At 44.2% G+C, this 20,933-nt stretch overlaps 1 protein-coding gene across 2 annotated transcripts; it reads right to left on the reverse strand.

Annotated features, from left to right (window-relative positions):
* Positions 1–982: 982 nt before the first annotated feature.
* On the reverse strand, positions 983–12,800 carry TGIF1 (TGFB induced factor homeobox 1). Of its 2 annotated transcripts, none has more exons than XM_020794531.3 (3): positions 12,580–12,800; positions 3,427–3,656; positions 983–2,019 (listed from the first exon to the last, which is right to left on the reverse strand). In XM_020794531.3, the coding sequence occupies exons 1-3, from the start codon at positions 12,593–12,595 to the stop codon at positions 1,462–1,464; spliced, it is 804 nt and encodes a 267-aa protein (XP_020650190.1). In that variant the 5' UTR covers positions 12,596–12,800; the 3' UTR covers positions 983–1,461. The 2 variants fall into 2 exon arrangements, with proteins under 2 accessions (XP_020650190.1, XP_078247718.1); XM_078391592.1 differs by having other exon boundaries at positions 3,427–3,668; positions 12,580–12,735.
* Positions 12,801–20,933: the final 8,133 nt, after the last annotated feature.

A 20,933-nucleotide genomic window follows, 5' to 3' on the forward strand; every position in this document is an offset into this window, starting at 1 on the left:
GAGTTGTAGATAAAAATATCTGGAAAACCCTAGTTGCTCACACCTGTCTTGTTCCAACAGGTTTCTAATTTTGCACTTTGCAAGAATTTTCTCCCCACCAGCTCATCTCAAGGAATGTCTGTTCATCTTCTGTGCACTTCAATTCAGAGTGCATTTTAAGAGCAATGCCTCCCCCACCAACTCCTGTGGTTGTGCACCGCACTGCAGAGGTAGATTGGTCATCAAGAAACCTCTTTTGCCACTACTAACAATATATTTGCCATTGCTAATTACATTGGGTCAGAATATGAGTAAGCTATTAAGGGCTTACTGTACTTCCTGGAGCACATACTGAAAATTGCTATCCTAGAAAACATCTGATAGTTTCAGTGTTTAGCCACTAAAGAAATTTTATGGATGCCCATAATATTGGGTACCAATATACTATATTTAGTGGCTAATCAAAACTGCCCCACAGATATCAAAGTAGCATTCTTAAGGATTCTTAAAGGGATATATCCTATTTGCATAGATGTAGTTAACATAGGATAGCTTGGAAAAGTTTTTTTTTTAGACTACAACCTCCAGAATCCTTCTATCCTGTATGGGGGCCATGACTGGGGGACACTGAGAGATGTAGTCTAAAAAAGAAACTTTCACAAATTCTGAGCATACCCTTAAAAGTCTTTTATTCAACAGTTTGTTCCAGTACAAATTTGAATCAGGTTTTAATGAACTACATTTTAAGTTCATACTCTTTGGGGGTGGACAATGGAATCAATTACCTCAAGAGGTGGTGGGTACTCCAACACTGGAGGTATTCAAGAGTAATTTAGACAACCACCTGGCAAATATCCTTTGATTTGTATTCCTACATTGAGCAGGGAGTTGGACTAGATGGACTTCTAGGCCCCTTCCAACTTCATGATTCTATGATGTGCTGCATGGTGCCACACTGTCTTTATTGAGACAGCAGTTCAACAAACTACTCAAATGTAAATAATCTATTAAAGAAAATACTTTATTACATCATGAAAAAGTATAATCATCAAAATTCAAACTTGCTTTAAAAATCTGAATTTTTAAGACAACCTGTTGGTTTATTTTGTTCCACACAGGAATGATATGAAGACTAATCTTATTACTAAATATTGCACAGTCTGAGAGAAAAACAATGAAAATAATAACAAAACAATCACATGATTTTGGGAACCATCTCACATTATGAAAAAAAAAAACCTCTACTAAGAAACTTAGTAAAAAAAACCCAACCCTCTTGTTTCTACAGTAGCGTTGAAGTTGGAATGACCATATTCCACTAAAAACCATTTCAGTGGTAGGAAGCTTCATTTCAGCAATCCCTTGTGCAAATAAGATTTTTTTTAAAAAAAATGCAGTTCATTCTTTTCTTATGATGTAATAGAACATCACGGTGGTTGTCTACATCTCTGCCAGTGGAAAAGGGAAGGCATGAAGAAAGATTTATGCCATGAGTTTCGCCTGCAGTTCCATTTCCGCTGCCCGTTTGAGTGCAACGTCCACCAGGAGTTGAAACCCACTAAAATCCTGATTGAGGTCTGGAGGAGTAGGAGGGGGAGTGTTAAAAAGCCCACTCTGTGCATTTGTACTAGGTCCCAGCTTAGACACATCCTCATGGTATAGCAAAGAGTTGTCTGTGAAGCTGGCAGGTGATCCCTGCTGCAAGTCATCGGGGCTCTGCCTTGTGCCAGCTGGTTGACCAAAATGGAAAGGCCCATCTTTCAGTGCAGTTACTGTGGTGTGGCAAATGACTGAGGGTCGAGCCAAAATGGATCCTGGAGAAGGAGGCTTACAAGTCTTGTTTGATCCTGTGCTACCAGAGAGAAAAGAGCCCTCCATCAAGGGCAGGCAGTTCTTTGTGCCTAGGGAGAATTCTATTGGGCTGCTGTCAGGCATCTTGGTCCCTCTTCGGGAGATCGTGAACTGATTTGGGTCCTTCCCATCCTTCCTCAGCATGTCAGGTAAAAGCCTGCGACGTGCATTGATAAACCAGTTGCAGACCTGAGAAAACAGAGACATCTTATTCCTACCTCTATTCATTTCAGCCGATGTGCCATTAGAGCAGTTCAGTTCAATTCACAAATCTCTTCAAGTAGATTTCTTAACCACAGGACAAAAGGAAGCCTGGCAGACAAGTTCTGACACACCCCTTGAAGGCCCTTCCTTTCTTCCTGTTTCTACCAGCCCTAGAGAGAGCCTCAGGCTATCTGAAGCCTCTTTAGCCTAAGCCAATTGGTTTAGTTTTGAGCTCTGTACACATGTTAAACTATTACCCATTGTTCATCACATTCAGGTTAATTAACAACAGGAACATATTTCCCTGTGAAAGACTAACTACTCCCCCAAACAGTTACTGATTTGCCCTGTTCAACTGACTGTGTCAATAGGCAAAACAAAGATTACCTCATTGAAGGTTGCCCTTGTTTGAATATCAAGCCAGTTTCCTGGGCAATAAAGAACAGATCAACAGTCTTTTCTATGTTTACTGTCTAAAGATTGCTTCTCCTCACAAAGAAATTATACCAGTAATTTGAAAAATGATGATATTTAAACCAGATTTACCCTGAATGTTACTATTCAACAAGCTGGTTTTACAGTCATAAAACACTCATGTTTTGCTCACATAGTAAACATTATGCAAATATTGTTAACATTATAGAACTCATTTCAATTGCTACATTTAAATGAATTAGAATAAAACAAACAAACAATGGATTGGGAGGGGATGTCTCCACATAGTGCACATAAAATTGACAGGCATTTAATCACCTTTGTGTTTTTAGATTTTCTACTGCAGGCTATATAAGTACTTTAGCAAAAAAAAAAAAAAAACAACCTGCAGTTTTTTTTAAAAGCCAAATTTTCTACTCTAGCCTGTGTTTCAGTTCACAGATCTCAGACTGTTTCTAAGTATCCTGTCAACTCTAGATTTTGTTTCTGTATTCAGTATCCTCAAACCAAGTAACATTTCTGTAAAATACAGAAGTGTAATTTCATCTTATTTACAGGAAAATGAAATAAACAAAAGCTAACTAATAGTGTAGCAAGTCATACTACAGAAGGCCTGCTGAACTGGAGGGGATTTGGCAAGTCAAATTATCGGGAAGTTCCATTGATTCAAATGGGCCTACTCTAGTTGCTCAATGTGTCTGTATTATCTGTAACAGAACCCCAAATCCAAACAGCATTTTTTTCCAAGTCAAGTATTAACATGTAAAGTGAATTGTGCCTTTAAACGTAAGTAAAACAGAGGCTAATGGTCAGATAACATCAAATAATACTGTGATGGAAGGAACCTCAATATCCATTTAATGAGCAGCAATACCTATTAAATTAAACAGAGCTCAGCTCTACAATCAGCATGGCTACAATTATGGTCTTAAACTTCTACAGGACATTTATGAATACCTGTAGTGTGGAAAGGTGTGTCTGTCTTGACAGTAATGCTTTTTCTTGCTCTGAAGGATAAGCATTGTAGCGATGGTCATATAGCCAATCCCGAAGAATCTGCACTGATTCCTTGGGCAAATTACCCCGTCTCCTCCTCTTGACTGAGCTGGCAGAAGAAGAAAGATCCAAAGGGACATCCATGCTGTCATCGTCCTCTGTCTCGCTGCCTGATACTGCCACAACAGTACCTATAGATAAAACTGCCATGGTCAATGTTACAATACTGTTTCCATATTTATCAATTCATACAGAATTTACCGCACAATCATTAAAGTGGTGTGATGTGCGCCAGAGAGAAATGCACCGTGCCCTTCATTCTGTAGGCTTCTGGGTACCAACTACATTATCACCCATCTACTGATCACCTATATACCATAGTTTACATCAGTGGTACCCCACTATTTGTATTTCAAATCGTGCCAGTCATTTGAGGAACTGAGCCCCACCACAATACAAGAACGACATTTATATGTTTACAGGCATACAGTTACTGTATCTATAATTTAGGGTAAATTGATGGGCAAGGAGAACAGGGTTTAAGAGAAACACTGAGTGTCCAAACTCACTATTCACATGCCAGAAGGCACAGATGGATAAACTGTGGCAGGGAAGGCTAGTAGGAGAAAGCCTGTTACACTTGCAGGAGGACATAGGGATTGAGAGAGAGTGAATTCTTAGTAATTGTTATGGAAACATTTTGTCCCGCCTAGATTGCTTCACTGGTTTACATCACTTGCAGAACCATACCAATCACTGAGTAGCAAATGGGAGTATGTATCTAACAATTTTTCCTTCGAAGTGAAACGCCTCACAGGCAGGCCGGCAGGCCGCCAAGAGCATAAAAGCATGAAGTTTGTTGAATAAGACATCAGTCATGTTGCAGAACTCCTTAGTAACTCAGTAAAGTTTTACATTTTTAAAATATTTTCTGTTCAAGTAAATTGTCAGTTGAGAAATAAAAGAGAAATCAAGCTATGGGTATTTCCTATAAAGCATGACCAAATATAATAAACAAACAAACCAAAAGTGCACAGAGAAGTGAGGAACACATGTACAGTATCTGGAAAAATACCCACAAGAGAAATTTCATGCTAATTTCATTTTCTGGAGAACTAATCATGATCCATTTCCTGCCAAGTGATCCTTTCAAATTGTAACATGTTTATTCCATTTATATGTTTATGAAATCTTTACACATTTCATGAAGACTCCTATTCATAAACTACTTACAACTGAGAAATCTGAATTTAGCTGACATTACAATCGAAGCTGCTGTGCCAATAGCTTAGTCCCAAAACCATACGTCAGAAAAGCCAGTGTGGTGTTCATCAGTTATGACAGTATGCAAGAGCTGATGTGTTTTTTACTTGGCCCTTTGGTGAAGGTACAGCAAATCTTAATACTGGGTTATTTACCTTCTTATGTCCAAGTTCAACTTGCTTATGGGTCATTCAACATTTCTATTATATTTCACAAAATACAAGCCAGAGGAAGAGGCCCTTGGGGTCTCTCTTGGAGGACTCTCCTACCAACTGATGCTTTGATCTGAAGATACCAGGAATTAAATCCATTTATTAGTTCCAACTAAAATAAACCCACTTAATCAATGGTATTTACCAGTAAGTGTTGGGTTACCCGAGATGGCTAATCTAGTTGGGACAAAGTGCTGGATTTAAGCCCAGGAGTAAAACGTTTTGCTGAAGACAAAGTGTATACTCTACAAATTTACCACAACTAGTCCAGAAAGCCATATTATCAGCAACAATACTGTTTTGAGTATTTCATATGTACTTATGGAACAAAAATATACTTCCATTTTATTATTTTAAAAGTTCATATCTTGAATCTGCATTCATTTATCTCAAAATGCAATCCTACTAATTTAACTAGAGCTTGATTACAAATAAATGTATTTAAAACTGGCCCTCAGGAAACATTGTCGTATTGTAGTCCACCAAAGAATTCTTCCTTTAGCTGTAAGTATTCTAATCTCACTGGTAAGTTTAGGATTCCCACAAACCGTATGGAAGCCTCTACTTGCCTGGCACAGAATCAGTAGGAATCTACCCTCTTCACTAACACAGCACAATTTGGTTGCAGAGCTGCAACAGAATTTATGCAAACAGGACACTTATTGGTACAAGGAAGAAAACCAGATGGTGTTTCAAACATGGTGGTGGGGCAGAAATTCATCACTGCCCACCCAGCTGAGAGTCCTAGCCCCTCCCATACTGACAACTTAATATAGGGACAAGAAACACATGGCACTTCAGATGTTATTGGATGGCAATTTCATCACCCCCTCACCACTAGATGGGCGACCTAGGCCAACAGTGTCACAGACAAAAGTTATCTGGAGAGTTATGCATTAAACTGCAGCCTGGTTTGTTTATTGATTTGTTACATTTACGAGGGGGTGGTGATAAATACTGAGCCTTTCCCAGAAAAATTTGAGCTAGGAAACTGTAACTGCCACACTATTCTACATATTCCCCCAGGAAGTCAATACACTAGGGACATCTGTCCTGCTGCTTCTTAAGTCCCTGCAAATAAAATTCTTCTGACTGCTGGTGTAACCACTCATTTGCAGCATTAGTTGTCTCCAGAACCCTCCCAAATCATTGTCCCTTTTGGTGTTTTTTGAGTTTGGGAAACAGATAATAGTCAGGAGGAGCCAGGTCGGGAGAATAGGGTGGATGGGGCATAAGCTTTGCTATTGTTTCACCTGCAGTGTGTGATAAGGCATTGTCATGCAACAGGATGACACCTTTGGAGAGCTTTTCACCACATTTTTTCCTTGATGTTTTGCCTCAACTTCCTCAATAAAGCACAATAACATTTTGCATTGATGGCTGAACCCTGTTGGAGGTAATCCACCAGCAGAACTCCCTTCTTATCCCCAAAAAAAACTGTTGCCATTTGCTTCTGCACTGACCTTTTGCACTCAGAACTTCTTTAGCCTGAGGGAACCACTGTGCCTCCATCCCTTAGACTGTTCCTTAGGATCATAACAGTAGATCCATGTCTCATCACCAGTTACCAGTTTGCCCAGGAAATCTGACTCATTTCTTGCAGAATGTTCCAAAACAGCCACCGATGACTTGTTTGGTTGTCAAAAGTTTGGGGATCCACTTTGCTTCCAGCTTTCTCATTTCCAAGTCATTGTGGATAATGGCACCAACTCTCTCAAGTGATATTCTCAAATATATAGCAATAGTTTTGGCTGATATTTGGCGGCCCTCCATGATCATGTTATGGATGGCTTTCACATTTGCAGGCACAGAGACAGAAACAGGCCTTCCACTGGGTTTCTCAATTTCAACACCAAAATAGCCAGTTTTACATTTAACTGTTGCATATGAAGGGCCACTGTCACCCATAGTTTGTGACATTTCATCATGGGTCTGCTTTGCACCTTTCCCTTGGAGAACAGGAACTTGATTATGGTCCTATGCTTTTCTGGGAAACGCTCAATACTTATCAGCACCCCCTTGTATGTTCCACTTTTCCTCCAATGAGTTCCAACGCAATGTAGATGGCTCTCCTCCTTTTTATCATAACAACAATCAGTGAGGTAGATAAAGCTGAAAGCACAACTGGCCTACAATCACCTAGCAAGTTTCATGTCCAAGTGAGGATTTGAATCCAGATCTAGTCATAGCTAAAAGTAACAGCTGTACCACATTGGCTCTAACTCCCACAATACATGATGTAACTTGAAACATTTCCACTGTGAGAACCACCACAGAGACAAGATTATGACTTATGCTGCATTTATTGAGAGCACACCACATGAGGTTATACATGCCTTGATGATACACCTTGTGCATAAAGATGTTATGGCATGGGTCTTTGACAGTCTGCCCTCATGTTGACATAACAAAAATATGACACTTGGGACTTTGATCACAGGCAAATTTACATGAGATCTTGATATAAACCATACTACAAGCTTGAATACTATTGCAGCTCAAGTTTGGACGACATGGTACACAAATAAACAGGGTTGTCAGGAGGCAAGAGACTATGCCTCATTGTAGAACATTTGTCCTTCCTCCATCCCTTCCCTGCAAGGTGCTCAAGAAAAGGGATAAGAAGTATTAGAAAGGAAAATTAAAGTATTGTGGTATCTTTAAGACTAGCAGATTTATTTCACTTCAGAGTAGTCTTTTGTGGATTATAATCCACTTTTTCAGACACACGTCTGATGAAAGAAAAGTGACAGCTACATATAGGATGTAAATATAGATAAACTGAGGCTTTTCCCCTACAATATGGAGTAACACCTGCCGGATTTAACAAGCCTGTCTTGCTTGACTGATGGTTAATAATTGACACAGAATAAGTATGCACTGTACTGCGCAGAATGAGGACTTTGGAGGAAAAGAAGAAGAAAAAGGTAGGATCCTGTCATTCATGGACAAAAGAAAACAAAAGCAAGCACATTTGCTGGAAAGCATGAACTACTCCACTGCACCTCTTTCATAATGCTCAATAAACAGTTGTGACTCATCCTTTTTTCCTTGCAAAACCAGAACATTGGAGCAGAATACTAAGTCTCTGGAGACAGAGTTTTAGCCTGATTCCCTGCATGGGATGAGTGACTACTATCATAATGCCATACATTATCTTCCCCTAAAAACACCAAAGAACCTCTGCTGTCAAAAAGAAGAGCTGGGAAGGGGGGGGGACACCATAATTCTTGACTTCTACTCATTCAGCAGCTTCTCATGGTCATCCAGTCATCAGATGTGTCAGTGAACAGCTGCGACAACTCATCCTCATCCCCACCATATACTGTATTTCTCTTGGTTCTCCACCAATAACCCAACCGTCACTCAACATGAATATACCACAAGGAAGAGCCTCTGCAGCAACATCAGTAGGACACTAGGTGCCCCCCTCCAGGTTGTTGCTTTGTTCTAGGAAGGCTCCAGTGCATTTCCAGAGTTCATTATGAGACTGACATAGGAAATTCTACTAGACATGAAATATGCATTCTTAACATGAGACAGACAATGTCCAAACAAAAACCTTCTTCATACATTTCTCTTCCCTTGCAAAATACTAGGTCTCCTTACAGAGACAGCAGTACATGTACGTTGTGCACAGTATTAAGAAAATTAATCTGCATGGAAGTATTAACCTGTTTGATTGGAGCCTTCTGCACATGAATAATATGTAGTGAACAGCTAGTGGTACAAAGAAGCAGTAAAAGAGAAGTCAATGGATTTATACACTCTATACAAGTATATACACGATGAGCCCTGCCTTGAGGTGAACAGTCATCTTAAAGCATTTTAATTAGCTAGATCAGGATGTTGACTTAAGGGGGGGGGGAGTTCCAAAGTTGTTTAAAAAATCTTTAAAAGCTAGACTGTTTTTTGTGTTACTCCCCAAAACTGGGATTTTGAATCTGTTCTACACAAAAATAACTGGACCCACTAAAGCTCCCGACAAAACAAATAAAAATTAGAGCAAAGAACAAACCAGCAGTGCTGCCTGCCCTTTGATCTGCTTACTTATTGTGACATGTTCCCTCTGCTAAGAGGTTAATGATACAAAACAGGTTTGGGCCAAAGGGGAGAAAATGGCCATGCAACTTCTCAGAGTAATGAGCTGCTTTCAATAAAGGAAAAGAAGTTCTTTGAACTGCAAAGAAAGAGTCCCATATTTGTGCAGAAGCAGCAGCAACAGATCTTTCCAGTACTTCAGCTGATTTCTTATTAGAGCAAAGGCCACACTGATGCTGTCATGGCCCTGTTTACATTGGGCCATCTGTGCTGATTACAGGCTAGCTTTGGTTTTTCTTTTTGTTAGTAATCAGTCTGTGCTCTCGGTTTGCTGTTTTTAACATGGCAGAATTTAAAACGCATGCTAGCTACTCTGTCTCATCTGCAGGGCCTGGGAAAGTAATGTTGCTGCCTGTGGATTCTGTGCATTGTGGTTAAAAAAGAAGCAGCGTTCCAAAGCTCTGTTTATCTCATCTCTTGAATGTTATTTTGTTGGGACTTTTTTCATAGAAAAACACCTGGGGAGATTCATGAGTGTTGCTCTGTTTCAACATTAATACATGAGAATGGAACATTTCAGCCCCTCAGAATACCAATTTTTTGCAGAGTCCATACAGAACTAGACCCAACAAAATTGGCATTCCACAACATTGTCACCTGAAAAGTTATAATTAACCTCCCCAAGTTTCAGGCACTTGCCAGACAAATCACAACGGGAACAAAAATGGTCCACATGAATTTATTGCATTTTGTCACAGGGGTAATTTTCCCCACCCACAACTCATTTAATGTGTTGGGACAAAAAAAAAAACATTTTTAAATTAAAATAGTACCACACTGATTTTAAGGAAGTCACAGTGCCAAGAAGCAGACATCATGTACTATGGATGGTTCATGGATCTGAACGAGAGAATAATCCATTTTGAATGAACAACCACCCTCCAAAAATACATTCCATTTATTATGGCACAAACCTTTATGGACCAGAGTACACCTCACACATGAAATATCATTCTGAGTTGTTAGCTAGATATAAAAACATGGCTGTGGGATTAAAAATATATCAATCTCATCAAAAGGAAATATAAAAAATTACAAACAACAGGCAATGTGGTAGTGTATCCGGTCTAGAAAAAAAATCACTCAGTCCATCATCATTGCTGTAAACAGTTCAGTAAGAGTGTACATAGGACTGTATGATTTGTAGCAATTTAATGGGGGGGCAGAGGCATTTTCTTTGGATAATGATAAACACTACCAATCAATGGCTGAAATTCTGTTGCTCAAAGCTGTAAGTTACACTAGAGTAAGCCCAGTGAGTAAGTGGGACTCTGGTGACTCACTCCTTCATAAGTTCCATCAATTCAAGTAGGCCTATTCTAGTTCTTATTTACTGCATTACACAACAGAATTTCAGCCAACAGGTTTCATTATTTCACTTTAATTCTTCCCCTAAAGGTATCAATTTAGCCATAACACATTCCAACTGTGGACCTAAGTTTTAAGATTTATTTAATTTTTTTTGCCCTCATCTCTGTGTAATCTTTATGCCTCTGTACAATTTATCTGCACCTACCTACAGTATTTTCCATGTGCATACACCAGTGGACTCCTCAGCCTAGAAGCCCTCTATCTACTATACCACATTGTCATTGTTGTCTCCTATATACTCACTAGCTGGATTGATACTTAGATGACTGTTTAAACACAGAACACCTGGCAACCTGTAACATTAAAAAGTTGAGATGGAAGGTAAGGGAGGGGAAGAGGAGGTCATCTATACCAGAAGTTTTACCTTTAAACACACACAAAACAGAGGAGCTGCCCTGGGCTGAAAAGCTTGAACAATGGAACCAGCAGCAGACAGGAAACCAGCTCAGCACCACTGTGCAAATAGAGGGAGCAGAGGAATGTTCTAAAAATAACTACTCTATATTATTCACTCTAGGATATGTTATGGAGTGGGTTTGGGGTTTTGTTTTTTGTTTTTATCTCATAATGCTGATTATTTGCATAAACATGGACATTCAGAGTAGCTAGAGTCAAGTATTTGACTACAGAGGTCGGCAGCAACATGTAACATTATGCAAAGTCACTTTAGAGAAAAAATGTGTGGGCTGAATAGACTTTTAAGCATATATATTAAGTCTTCATGGTATTTTTGTCTTTATTATGCTGCTTTACAGTCCATTATTAGGGTCTGTAGTCTTTCTCACTAAGTTTCTTTGGTGCTTTTTATTCTTTGCCCTGAAGCTTCATGGAAAAATGACCAAGTATGTTAACAGAAGATCTCTTAAAAACGATAAACAAAAAGATCAGCATGGGAAGTTAAGTGTACATATATACAAACTGCTGCAAGACTTGTGGCAAAAAGAGCAGCATCTGAATTATAAATACAAAACATGTTGTTTAAAAAAAAAACTCCGCCCCTAGAGAATGACACACTCCCTTTTAAACACTAGGCTAACATGTTTTAACGATCTTGAGACACCAATGGCATAAAACACATCTGAGACCACGGAAAAAGAAGTTTTACAAAAGTTACATCAAAGTATGTTTCGCTGCGTACTTTGAGCTTACACGGAGTTTAAACTCTAATCAGTAAGTCCTGCACGTATCTGACTCACCAAATAGGCAAGCCCTATTCAGTTCGTTAAGATAGCCCCATTTATTTCAATGAAATCTACCTCCAGGTGAATGGAAGACTGAATAAAAGAGTAAATACCACTGAAACTCAAGGGGGCTTTCCTTCAGAGGAAACCTGCACAGGACTGTGCTGCGAAGTTCACAAGTGAAAACAATGCCAAGCCTCTTGTTAAAGGAGAGGAGAAAGCCCGTTCTATCGAACAGTAAAGTTAGGATTTACAGTTATCTTTTACTCCACTACCAATCAAGTGATTCGCGTTTGTGTCTTTCTTTTAAAAAAAACCAAGTGCCCCTTTACGTTACTCAGGCTTGGCCCGAAGTTTTTAAAACCGAACTTTAAATGGCTCCACCCCTCTCCCTAACCGAACATCGCAGACAAAGAAAACTCCTCGTCCTCCCTTCTCCCAAGAGCGCTACTGAGATTTCCAAAGAAAAACAAAATACCGCGGCCCGTCTTTCTCTTGCTTGAGAAAGCTCGCCTCTCCAACAGTGCGGAAGAAGAAAAGTCGGGCGAGACGCGCCTCGAAAAGGACGCGGGGGGCGCAGGGGCAACTTTGCGCGGACACAAAGCGGGGCGACGGGGACCGGGGCTTGACAGGGCGCCCGCAGCAGGAGAGATGCGGGAGATGCGCTCCGGTCTCCCAGCAGCCGCTCCCCCCCCCCCCGGTGTTTTGTCTGGGTCGGAAACTCCCCTCAACTGCCCGTTTGGAGCCCAGGCTGCGAAAGACTCCGGGAATGGATAACGTTGTCGGCGGCGGGGAGCGGGTGGGTGGCAGACTCTGATTTGGGGGACAAACCGCACTCAATTTCGCTTCCACGCCGAGACCTTCCCAACAATTGTCGAGCCCCGCACCACGCGGGGAAGGCAGAGCGGGGGCTTCTTTGGCCCGTCTCCGGCGCAAAGACGGGCAGCAGAGGCTCGAAACACGCTCTCCTCCAGCCGCCTACTTACTTTTCTGAGTTTTCATTGCGCTGCCCGGGAGCTCCAGCTGCCCGATGGTGGAAGCCGCCTTTCCCTTTTTAGTCAGAAGGGTGCAGGGGGTGGGGGGAAAAACACCCCCCAAAAAAACTTTTTTGAGTTGGGGAGGAGGGCAAGGAAGATCTCGCAACAGGTTGGTCTTCTTCACCGAGCGCAGTGAGGTGGTGGCCTGAACAAGCCGCGTGGGCTCTCTTGGCCCCGTCCGAGCTGGAAGACAACTTGAGCGCGGCGGCGGCGGCTGCTTTCTTTGTTCTGCTCACTTGGATTTGGCAAAGTGAGGCGAGCAAGCTGGTGCTGGTCCCGGTGCCGCCGCCGCCGCCGCCGCCGCCACGAGGTGCGCCCTCCCCCACCTCGCCACGATGAGTAAGTGACACACTCAGTGAGAGAGCGAGAGTAACGAGGACTCAGGGCCGCCGCATACGCCGCCTCCCCCCCCCCGCCCGTCCTCCTTCCCTTCCTCCCTCCCTCCCTCCCTCCTGTTTGGCTGGCGTCTGGTGTGAGTGACTCTGTCAGAGATCCACGCCGGGTGGTAGTGGTGAAGATCAGCTCGGCTCTAGAGCGTAATGGTGACACAGGGCCGGGCAGACGAGGAGGAGGAGGAGGAGGCGCCCCCCCCCGGGGGCCTTCGGGTCTCTTCCTGCCCTCCTTCCCGGGAGACTCTTTGATCACCAAGTTGGAGAGAACAGGGAGGAGGGGTTGTGGCGAGGAGCGGCGGGGGCGTGTAGACCGGCTTGGGGGGGGGGAGAGCTGACAGACGCCTCTACTGTGCCTCAGTCTCCAGCTGCTGTGAGGTGAACCCCGGCCAACCTGGACTGAGGGGAAGGAGGGAGCCACCGGGTCGAGCCTCGCAGCCCGATCCTACATTTCCTCGCTGGGATGCGAGCCTAGATCCCTCTCCTCAGAGGTCTACTCCCAACTCTGCAACCAGCCCCTTGCTGGTCCATCTCTTCTACTTGGGCGGCGGGGGCGAGACTTGTGGATTTCGCCTCCTCGGTTTTCTGGGCCTGTTGTTACTGGTCTGGTCTGGAGTTGCCCCTTGCTCGTGAGTCCACTTCTAAAAAGTCCTGGCCCGCCGGGGAGACAGGCAGGCACTGCCGTGCTTTTAAAGAAACGTCTCCGTCACCGGGCGCGTCGCTGCAGTGAACGGCAGAGGCGACAGCGGTGGCTCCGATCCGGTTCTCGCTCGGTCCGCGCCGTTTCAGACGCCCGTCGCTCCTGCTTTTAAAGAGGGGCAAACAAGTCACGACGCCGATTCCTGAGCATTCCTCACACTGCAGAGCAGATCGGGCTGCTCTCGGAGACAAGTACAGTATTTTTTTTTACCTCGGTCACTTGGGAGACAGAGGAAGCTACGTGCCACCAAGTGCTTTCCTTAAGAAATCTTACTGAAGTCCCTGGTGCAAAATAAACTGCCAGTCCCAATCAGCGTAAACACACCCAATCAAAGGCGCTTTGATTTATCAACATTTGTGTAAGTCTCATCGACTCAATGGGTCTACTCTAGTTAGGACTGAAAGTTGGATCTGGACCCCTATTACTTTAGCCAACGTGGCTCGTACAAACCACTTTACAGTATAGCCTATTACGATTTGTCCGGCTCAGACACAAGATCCTGGCTCAAGCCCTATCGGGATCCTACCATTAAATCCCCCCCCCCCCCACAAAGAACCCGATTTGATGCCTGAATGCAAAGATTTCCCCTCCTCTGTAGGCCTTCTGTTAATTCAGTGAAGCAGAAAAGCGCTCAAGAAGGAAAAATTAGCATTACGTCAGTTCCATTCTTGTGAAGGAAAATTCGCCTTTCCCACCACCCCGAGCGAGCTACAATATATGCCTATGTGTTTAAAGAAGAAGAAACAAAAGTCGCAACAAAGCCATGTGACTTCTTGAACGAAAGTCTCTCACGGCTCGACTCACCCCCATTGAGTAAACACGTGCGTTAGTAAAGTTTATTTTGCTTTGACATGGCGAGATAAGCGAACGGCTTTAAACAACGACGCTGGGACGAATCCAGCTCCCGCCAAAGGGCGGGTTTGTTTTTTAACCCCCCCCCCTTCATTTTCCGGCTGGAGCCGGCTCCAAAGTTCAGCCGTTGAAGCGGGAAAGCGGCTTTCCGTGTTTACTAAACGGAGTGAACAGAGAAGGCGAGGCTGCGCCTGGGTAGGTGAATACATCTGGCGGGCATGTCAGAAAATGTGTCATGAGCGAAGCAGGAAAGTCAGCCTCTTGCTCAAGGATGAGTCCTCCTCAGTTCCTGGATTTGGGAGGGAAGGTCGTGACTAAAATGTAAATGCCCCGCGAGTAATTGAGGCAGGCGCCCGAAACGAAAGTCGGCCCGGTCTGACGAGGGCAGAGATTGCGCAAAGGGAAGTGAGAGGCCACCGCGGCCGGGCTGGGCAGCTCTCTCTCGGTGGTCACCCGAGGGCCAGCTGTCCGTGGTGGAAACCACCCAGCACAAAGAGCTCACGTGGCTTCACTTCCGGGGGAGGGGACCAGGCCCAGTCACGCGCCTGTTTCGCCGGAGAGGGTGGGGAGACGTCGCATGAGCTCCCCTTCTCTCCTTACAACCAGCAGCAGACCAGACCGGCCATTGCCCAGAGTCAGGCGACTGCCTGCCTTGGGGGGGGGGTACTGTAGTTGGGATGCCCTGTAGTATGCTCGGGATCTGCACATTGTAACTATTTTTTTTTTGCAGAAAAGAGATACGTGTGTGGGGGGGGAGGAGGTCGGTTTTGTGTGCTAAAATTATGTGATTGGCTTTGGATACCATACAAAGAGAGGGGTGTCCCATTTGCTGCTCTACCTTATGAAGCAAAAAAGGGGTCTTGTTGGCCTGGTTTGCAGCCATCATTGTTACAACATTTTTGCAGTTTTGTTTGTTACTCTGAAGTAGATCTCAGATACCCGTTGTGGGGTGGTGGAAGGAGTGACAAACTAGGATTCAGGAGTGCTGCCTTTGAATCTCAGTCCAGCCATGGAAACTCACAGGGTGGTGGTGGAATAGGTAAATAATAACTGCGTGCAGTCAAGTTGATTCTGACATGGCGACCCTTTCCAGGGTTTTCCAGGTACAGCATACACAGAAGTGGTTTACCATTCCCTTCCTGTTGGGGCACCCTGAGATTCTGCAGCTTGCCCAAGACTGTACAGGCTGTCTCTCATCCCAGGAGGCACAGTGAGGAATTAAATTTGAATCTCTGGCTCCACAGCCAGATACTTACACCACTGAGCTACGACTCCTTAAACATCTCACTTTGAAAGTCCTGCTAAGGTCTATATGGTTTCAACTTCATGTGCACATAGCACACATCGCTCTCAGCTATGTTCAGAGGGATCCCACCATGTAGACTGGCATACAAGTTCAGCTTCACAGTCAGGAGGGGAGATTGCAGATTACTTTTCCTCTTGTGTTTTACCTGTTGCAATTACAATACGCCATTTAAGAACCACAGAAGTATCTGTATTTCCTCCCTTTTTTATCTTGGGTGGGTTCTTACATGGACACACACACAAGTTCAAATTGCTTCTAGCCCACAGAATAGCACACTCTGCATATTTACTGGACACAATAAAGCTTATCCCAAAGTAGTAGTATAGTGGTAAATTCAAAAGTGTCAGTGTTTGTTATGACACTCCACTTAGTTGTCCAAAATTACAGGCAGCTGGATTGGCCCATATCAAATGAATTCAATCATTTTTTTGTTTATACCAAGAGCATGTCTTTTCTAAGGCTAACGGCTCTTTGTTGTTCATTGAAGACCAAACCACCTTTCAATATTATACATTACAACAGGGATAGCTTGCAAGAAGGTATTGTTCTTTCCTCTCCCTAGCTGCTGGAGAGACTGCAACTAAAACCAGAAAAAAACAGGTAAAAGAAAGTTGTGGATGGTTTTGAGTCCCTGTTGCTGAGATAGTTCTAGGGCTTTGACCCTGTGAGATCTGTCTGTTACACCACTGCTTCTGCACGGGATTGCACAGTTATAGTTATTGCCCCATCACCATCCCTTTGAGGCTCATATACTGGAACACAAGAGATACATAATCCTTGTCTTTAACGTGCATTCTTCCGTGCATTCACCCCATACCCATTTGTGTTCGGTGCCTCCTTTCTTGGTTGAAGATGCTGAAAATGCCAGCCAAATGTTTTCTCACAGGTGCTCATTCCCCGCCAGGGCCACCGCCTTGAAGAGAAAGCAGCTGTTAAACGTTATATGGGCGTAGCTTGTTGGGAAAGGGACACATGGAAGAAAGCTTGCCCGTTGAGTAACGCTCAGAAGGAGCTAAAGGTAGCAAAGAGTTCGTTTGCCCCGAGCCTGGGAGGCGACGGCGTCTGCTGAGGGCTGCTGGCCGAGCCTGGGATTGAGTCGAGGACACCTCATATCCGGTGTGTGTGTGTGTGTGTGTGTGTGTGTGTGTGTGTGTGTGTGTATATGGAGCGAGGTGGCGCTGAATCACTCTCCCCGCGCGGCTCCTGGAAAGAGGCCAGGCGACAAGCAGGAGGCGGAGCCTTTGGGGAGGAAAGCCCCGTTTGTGTAACTCTCCCCAGTTTCGGTGGGTCGGTTTCCTTGTTATGAAAGCAAAAGTGCCTCCTCTCGGCGGGGTTGTTCTCGTTCGCCTTCTGGCTGGCCCGTCTCCTCACGTGACGTAACTCGCGTGCAAGGAGGGGAGGGGAAAGGCCGAAGCCACTTTCCCGCCCCCCGGAGTCGGCGAAGCAACTTTGGAAAGAGGATGCGAACGGTTCCCCTTCGAGCTGTCAACACGCGCGAGTTTTCCTCGTCCGGACTGACACTTCGCGTCACGGGACGACCCGCGGAAATAGGTTGGAGGGAGGGGGGGAAAACAACCGAGCCGCCCCTGGCGCGCAACTCCAACCCGCGCAGCCACCTGACAGACTTTGGCGGAGGAAGAGGCGCCTGGTGGGGGAAGCGGTGGACGTGTTTCGGGTTAAGCGGGAGGTGGTCGTGGAAACGGTTTTAGGTACTCGCCTCTCCTCCAAACCATCGCTCGCTTTCCAGGCAGCTCCTTCCTCTGAAATTAAGAAGTCCAGAGGAAGGGGATGCTCATAAGACGCATAAGTACTGTACTCCTTCTGGAAACATTGCCAATAAAAATAAAGAATTACGGAGACCGAACAGGATGTGTCGAGAACAGTCAAACAGCTTGACGAAGGTGGGCAGTTTGGAAAGTGGAGGGTTGGATCCCCATTTTTTCATATTCTCGGAGAGTTCTAAGTTAACCAAGCGGGTTAATTCCAGTATCTTCAAAGAGGCTTTCCTCCACCTTCAGGTTTTGTTTTAATGCACAAATGGTGCATTACAACACAACTCTAGGCTTATTTTTGCTGTTGTTAAGTCGTTAAGTTGTGTCCGACTCTTCGTGAACCCATGGACCAGAGCACGCCAGGCCCTCCTGTCTTCCACTGACTCCGGGAGTTTGGTCAAATTCCTGTTGGTAGCTTTGATGACACTGTCCAACCATCTCATCCTCTGACGTCCCCTTCTCCTCTTGCCCTCACACTTTCCCAACATCAGGGTCTTTTCCAGGGAATTTTCTCTTCTCATGAGATGACCAAAGTATTGGAGCCTCACTTCAGGATCTGTCCTTCCAGTGAGCACTCAAGGTTGAATTCCTTCAGAATGGATAGGTTTGGCAGTCCAGGGGACTCTCAAGAGTCTCCTCCAGCATCACGATTCAAAAGCATCAATTCTTAGGCGGTCAGCATATGGTCCAGCTCTCACTTCCAGAGATCACTACTGGAAAAACCATAGCTTTGACTATTCGGACTTTTGTTGGCAAGGGGATGTCTCTGCTTTTTAAGATGCTGTCTAGGTTTCTCATCACTTTCCTCCCAAAATTCAGGTGTCTTTTTTTAAATTATTTTTTAACATAAGGGGTGACAAAAAGGAAAAGGGGACTTAGGAATTTATGGGGAAGAGGAGAGACCATAACATGCTAACAACCGTTCTGAACTTACTGCCATTTCATAGTTTTAAATGGTTCTCTTTTCTGCCTTTTAGATTAAGTTCTTATTTCAATATATGCTATTTACACGTTGCCTGTTAATTTGGTCCATTTGTTGAATAGGTCAAAAATCAGGCGTCTTTTAATTTCCTGGCTGCTCTCACCATCCACAGTGATCATGGAGCCCAGGAAAGTAAAATCTGTCACTACCTCCATATCTTCCTCTTCTATTTGCCAGGAGGTGATGGGACCAGTGGCCATGATCTTAGTTTTTCTGATGTTGAGCTTCAGACAATTTTTTGCGCTGTCCTCTTTCACCCTCATGAAGAGATTCTTTAATTCCTCCTCACTTTCTGCCATCAGAGTGGTATCATCTGCATATCTGAAGTTATTGATATGTCTTCCGGCAATCTTAATTCCGGCCTTAGATTCATCCAGTCCGGCCTTTCGCATGATGTATTCTGCATATAAGTTAAATAAGCAGGGAGACAATATACAGCCTTGTTGTACTCCTTTCCCAATTTTGAACCAATCAGTTGTTCCGTATCCAGTTCTAACTGTTGCTTCCTGGCATATTTTACTCAGAGATAAATCTCACTAAACTCCATAGGGCTTAGTGATTCTCTAGAATTACAAGTTATTACCCTACTACTCAGCTGTGACCATTCCGACTTAGGTGACCCTGCTAGGCGTCCAGGCTCTTAATGGAGTCTGACCTCTTGATGGCATTGCTCTCAGCTTCACTGATGCACTCAAACCCCTTCACCACATTAAAGTGTGCATCTAAGAAGGTGGAGTGCTCACAGATGAGACACCAAACTGAGATGCATGAGCCTCTTCAAGGCACCTGTGGGACAGCAGTGGTAGCTGAAGCTGTCACTCAACAGTTCTAACTTTAGTTAATACTGTGCAGAAAAACAGCCCCTGCTGAACTTTCCTTACCATGAAACTCTAGGATAAGACAGTCCAAAATAAAACAAGAGATTGTGTGGAAGATGAGACTCCCAGGTGGAAAAGCACCCAATCTGGGGAAGAGCAAAAGACAAATACAAATAGCTCTGTTACTAATGATGCAACTAGATTAAAACTGAAAGCATGTCTAGTGGCTGACATGCATAGAAGTAAAAGGAAAGTATATATGAGGGTTTGTTCTGTGACTCTCCTTTTCATTTGAATAAATCATGAGACTTATGTAACTGTGAAACAGGAGTGAGATTTATTGGGGTGTTTAACAAGTAACTGGTATCAATGAAATTGTTCCATAACCTTTCTCCGGCTGAAAACGGGTCTGGCAGGGGCTTCCATCCTTCAGTCAGGAACGGGTTATCATCTGTCGTATTCCAAGGACCCGGCCAATCTATCGATGCATCCGGTTTTACCACCTCTCCGATCTCTCCTTCCAATAAGGGTGTAGTGTCATCATCTCGGGGTTTGGTCCACCCGGCATCTCTGGCCATCGTAAGAGTCACCCAGGGTTCTCTCTGTAGTCTCTCCTCTTCATCTCGCTCACTCTCCATTCTATCCTTTCTTTTCTCTCTCTTTCTATTCTTTCCTTTTCTTCCCTTAGCCTCCTCCACCACTCCCTCGCCTCTGCTTCACCCCAGTAGGATGGTCTTGGTGGTATCTCCCTTCTCTTCCTATAGTCAGCCTCCTCCTTTGGTAGTCTTAGTCTTTCCCAAACTCCAGTCCAGGGATCCTCCATCCAGACCCATTCCCAGCCCGGAGGCAACTGACTGTCCTTTTTATCTCCACTGTTTCTGCCTCTATCTCCACCCTCGTTTTCGTTCTGTTCCCGCCAACCTCCCTTGAGTTTCCTCAACTGTTAACCCTTGTATATCTCTCTCCAAGTCCCTGGTATTTGCCCCCCATTGTTCTGCTTTCCGGGATGGTGAAGTGGGCAGAGTCTGTATTTCTCTCTCTACAGTGTGGGGAAGGGACGGCACTCTAGCGAGAGGATCACGACTCTTGCCCCAGGCTCACAGTATAATGCTCAGCTTATACAATTGGAACATGGGATGTGAGAAATATGAGCCGAGGTAGATTGGAAACCATAAAGCAAGAAATGGGGTATATAAACATTGCAGTGTTTGGATCAGTGAACTAAAGTGGACTGGAACAGAATATTTTCAGTCAGACAACTGCAAAATGTGCTATTCCGGAAATGACAAATCCAGAAGAAATTGAGTATCTCCAATACAAGGTAGCATAGGCAGTTGGCACAGTCAGGCAAGATCTGAGTGAATCATATCTATCAGACTCCATGTAAAACCTATCAACATAGCTGTGAAGCAACTGAGAATTTGGAGACCAGTTGCTAGTCACTTCTATGCCTTTGTAATTGCCTGGAAGCTGACCTAACAGGC

This window comes from Pogona vitticeps, chromosome 4, assembly GCF_051106095.1.
Source record: "Pogona vitticeps strain Pit_001003342236 chromosome 4, PviZW2.1, whole genome shotgun sequence".
NCBI lineage: Eukaryota > Metazoa > Chordata > Lepidosauria > Squamata > Agamidae > Pogona > Pogona vitticeps.

Coding starts and splice junctions, on each gene's coding strand:
- TGIF1 (XM_078391592.1), bottom strand. Junction 2,020..3,426: donor CACACCTTTCCACACTACAG/GTATTCATAAAT, acceptor CTGTTTTCTCAG/GTCTGCAACTGGTTTATCAA.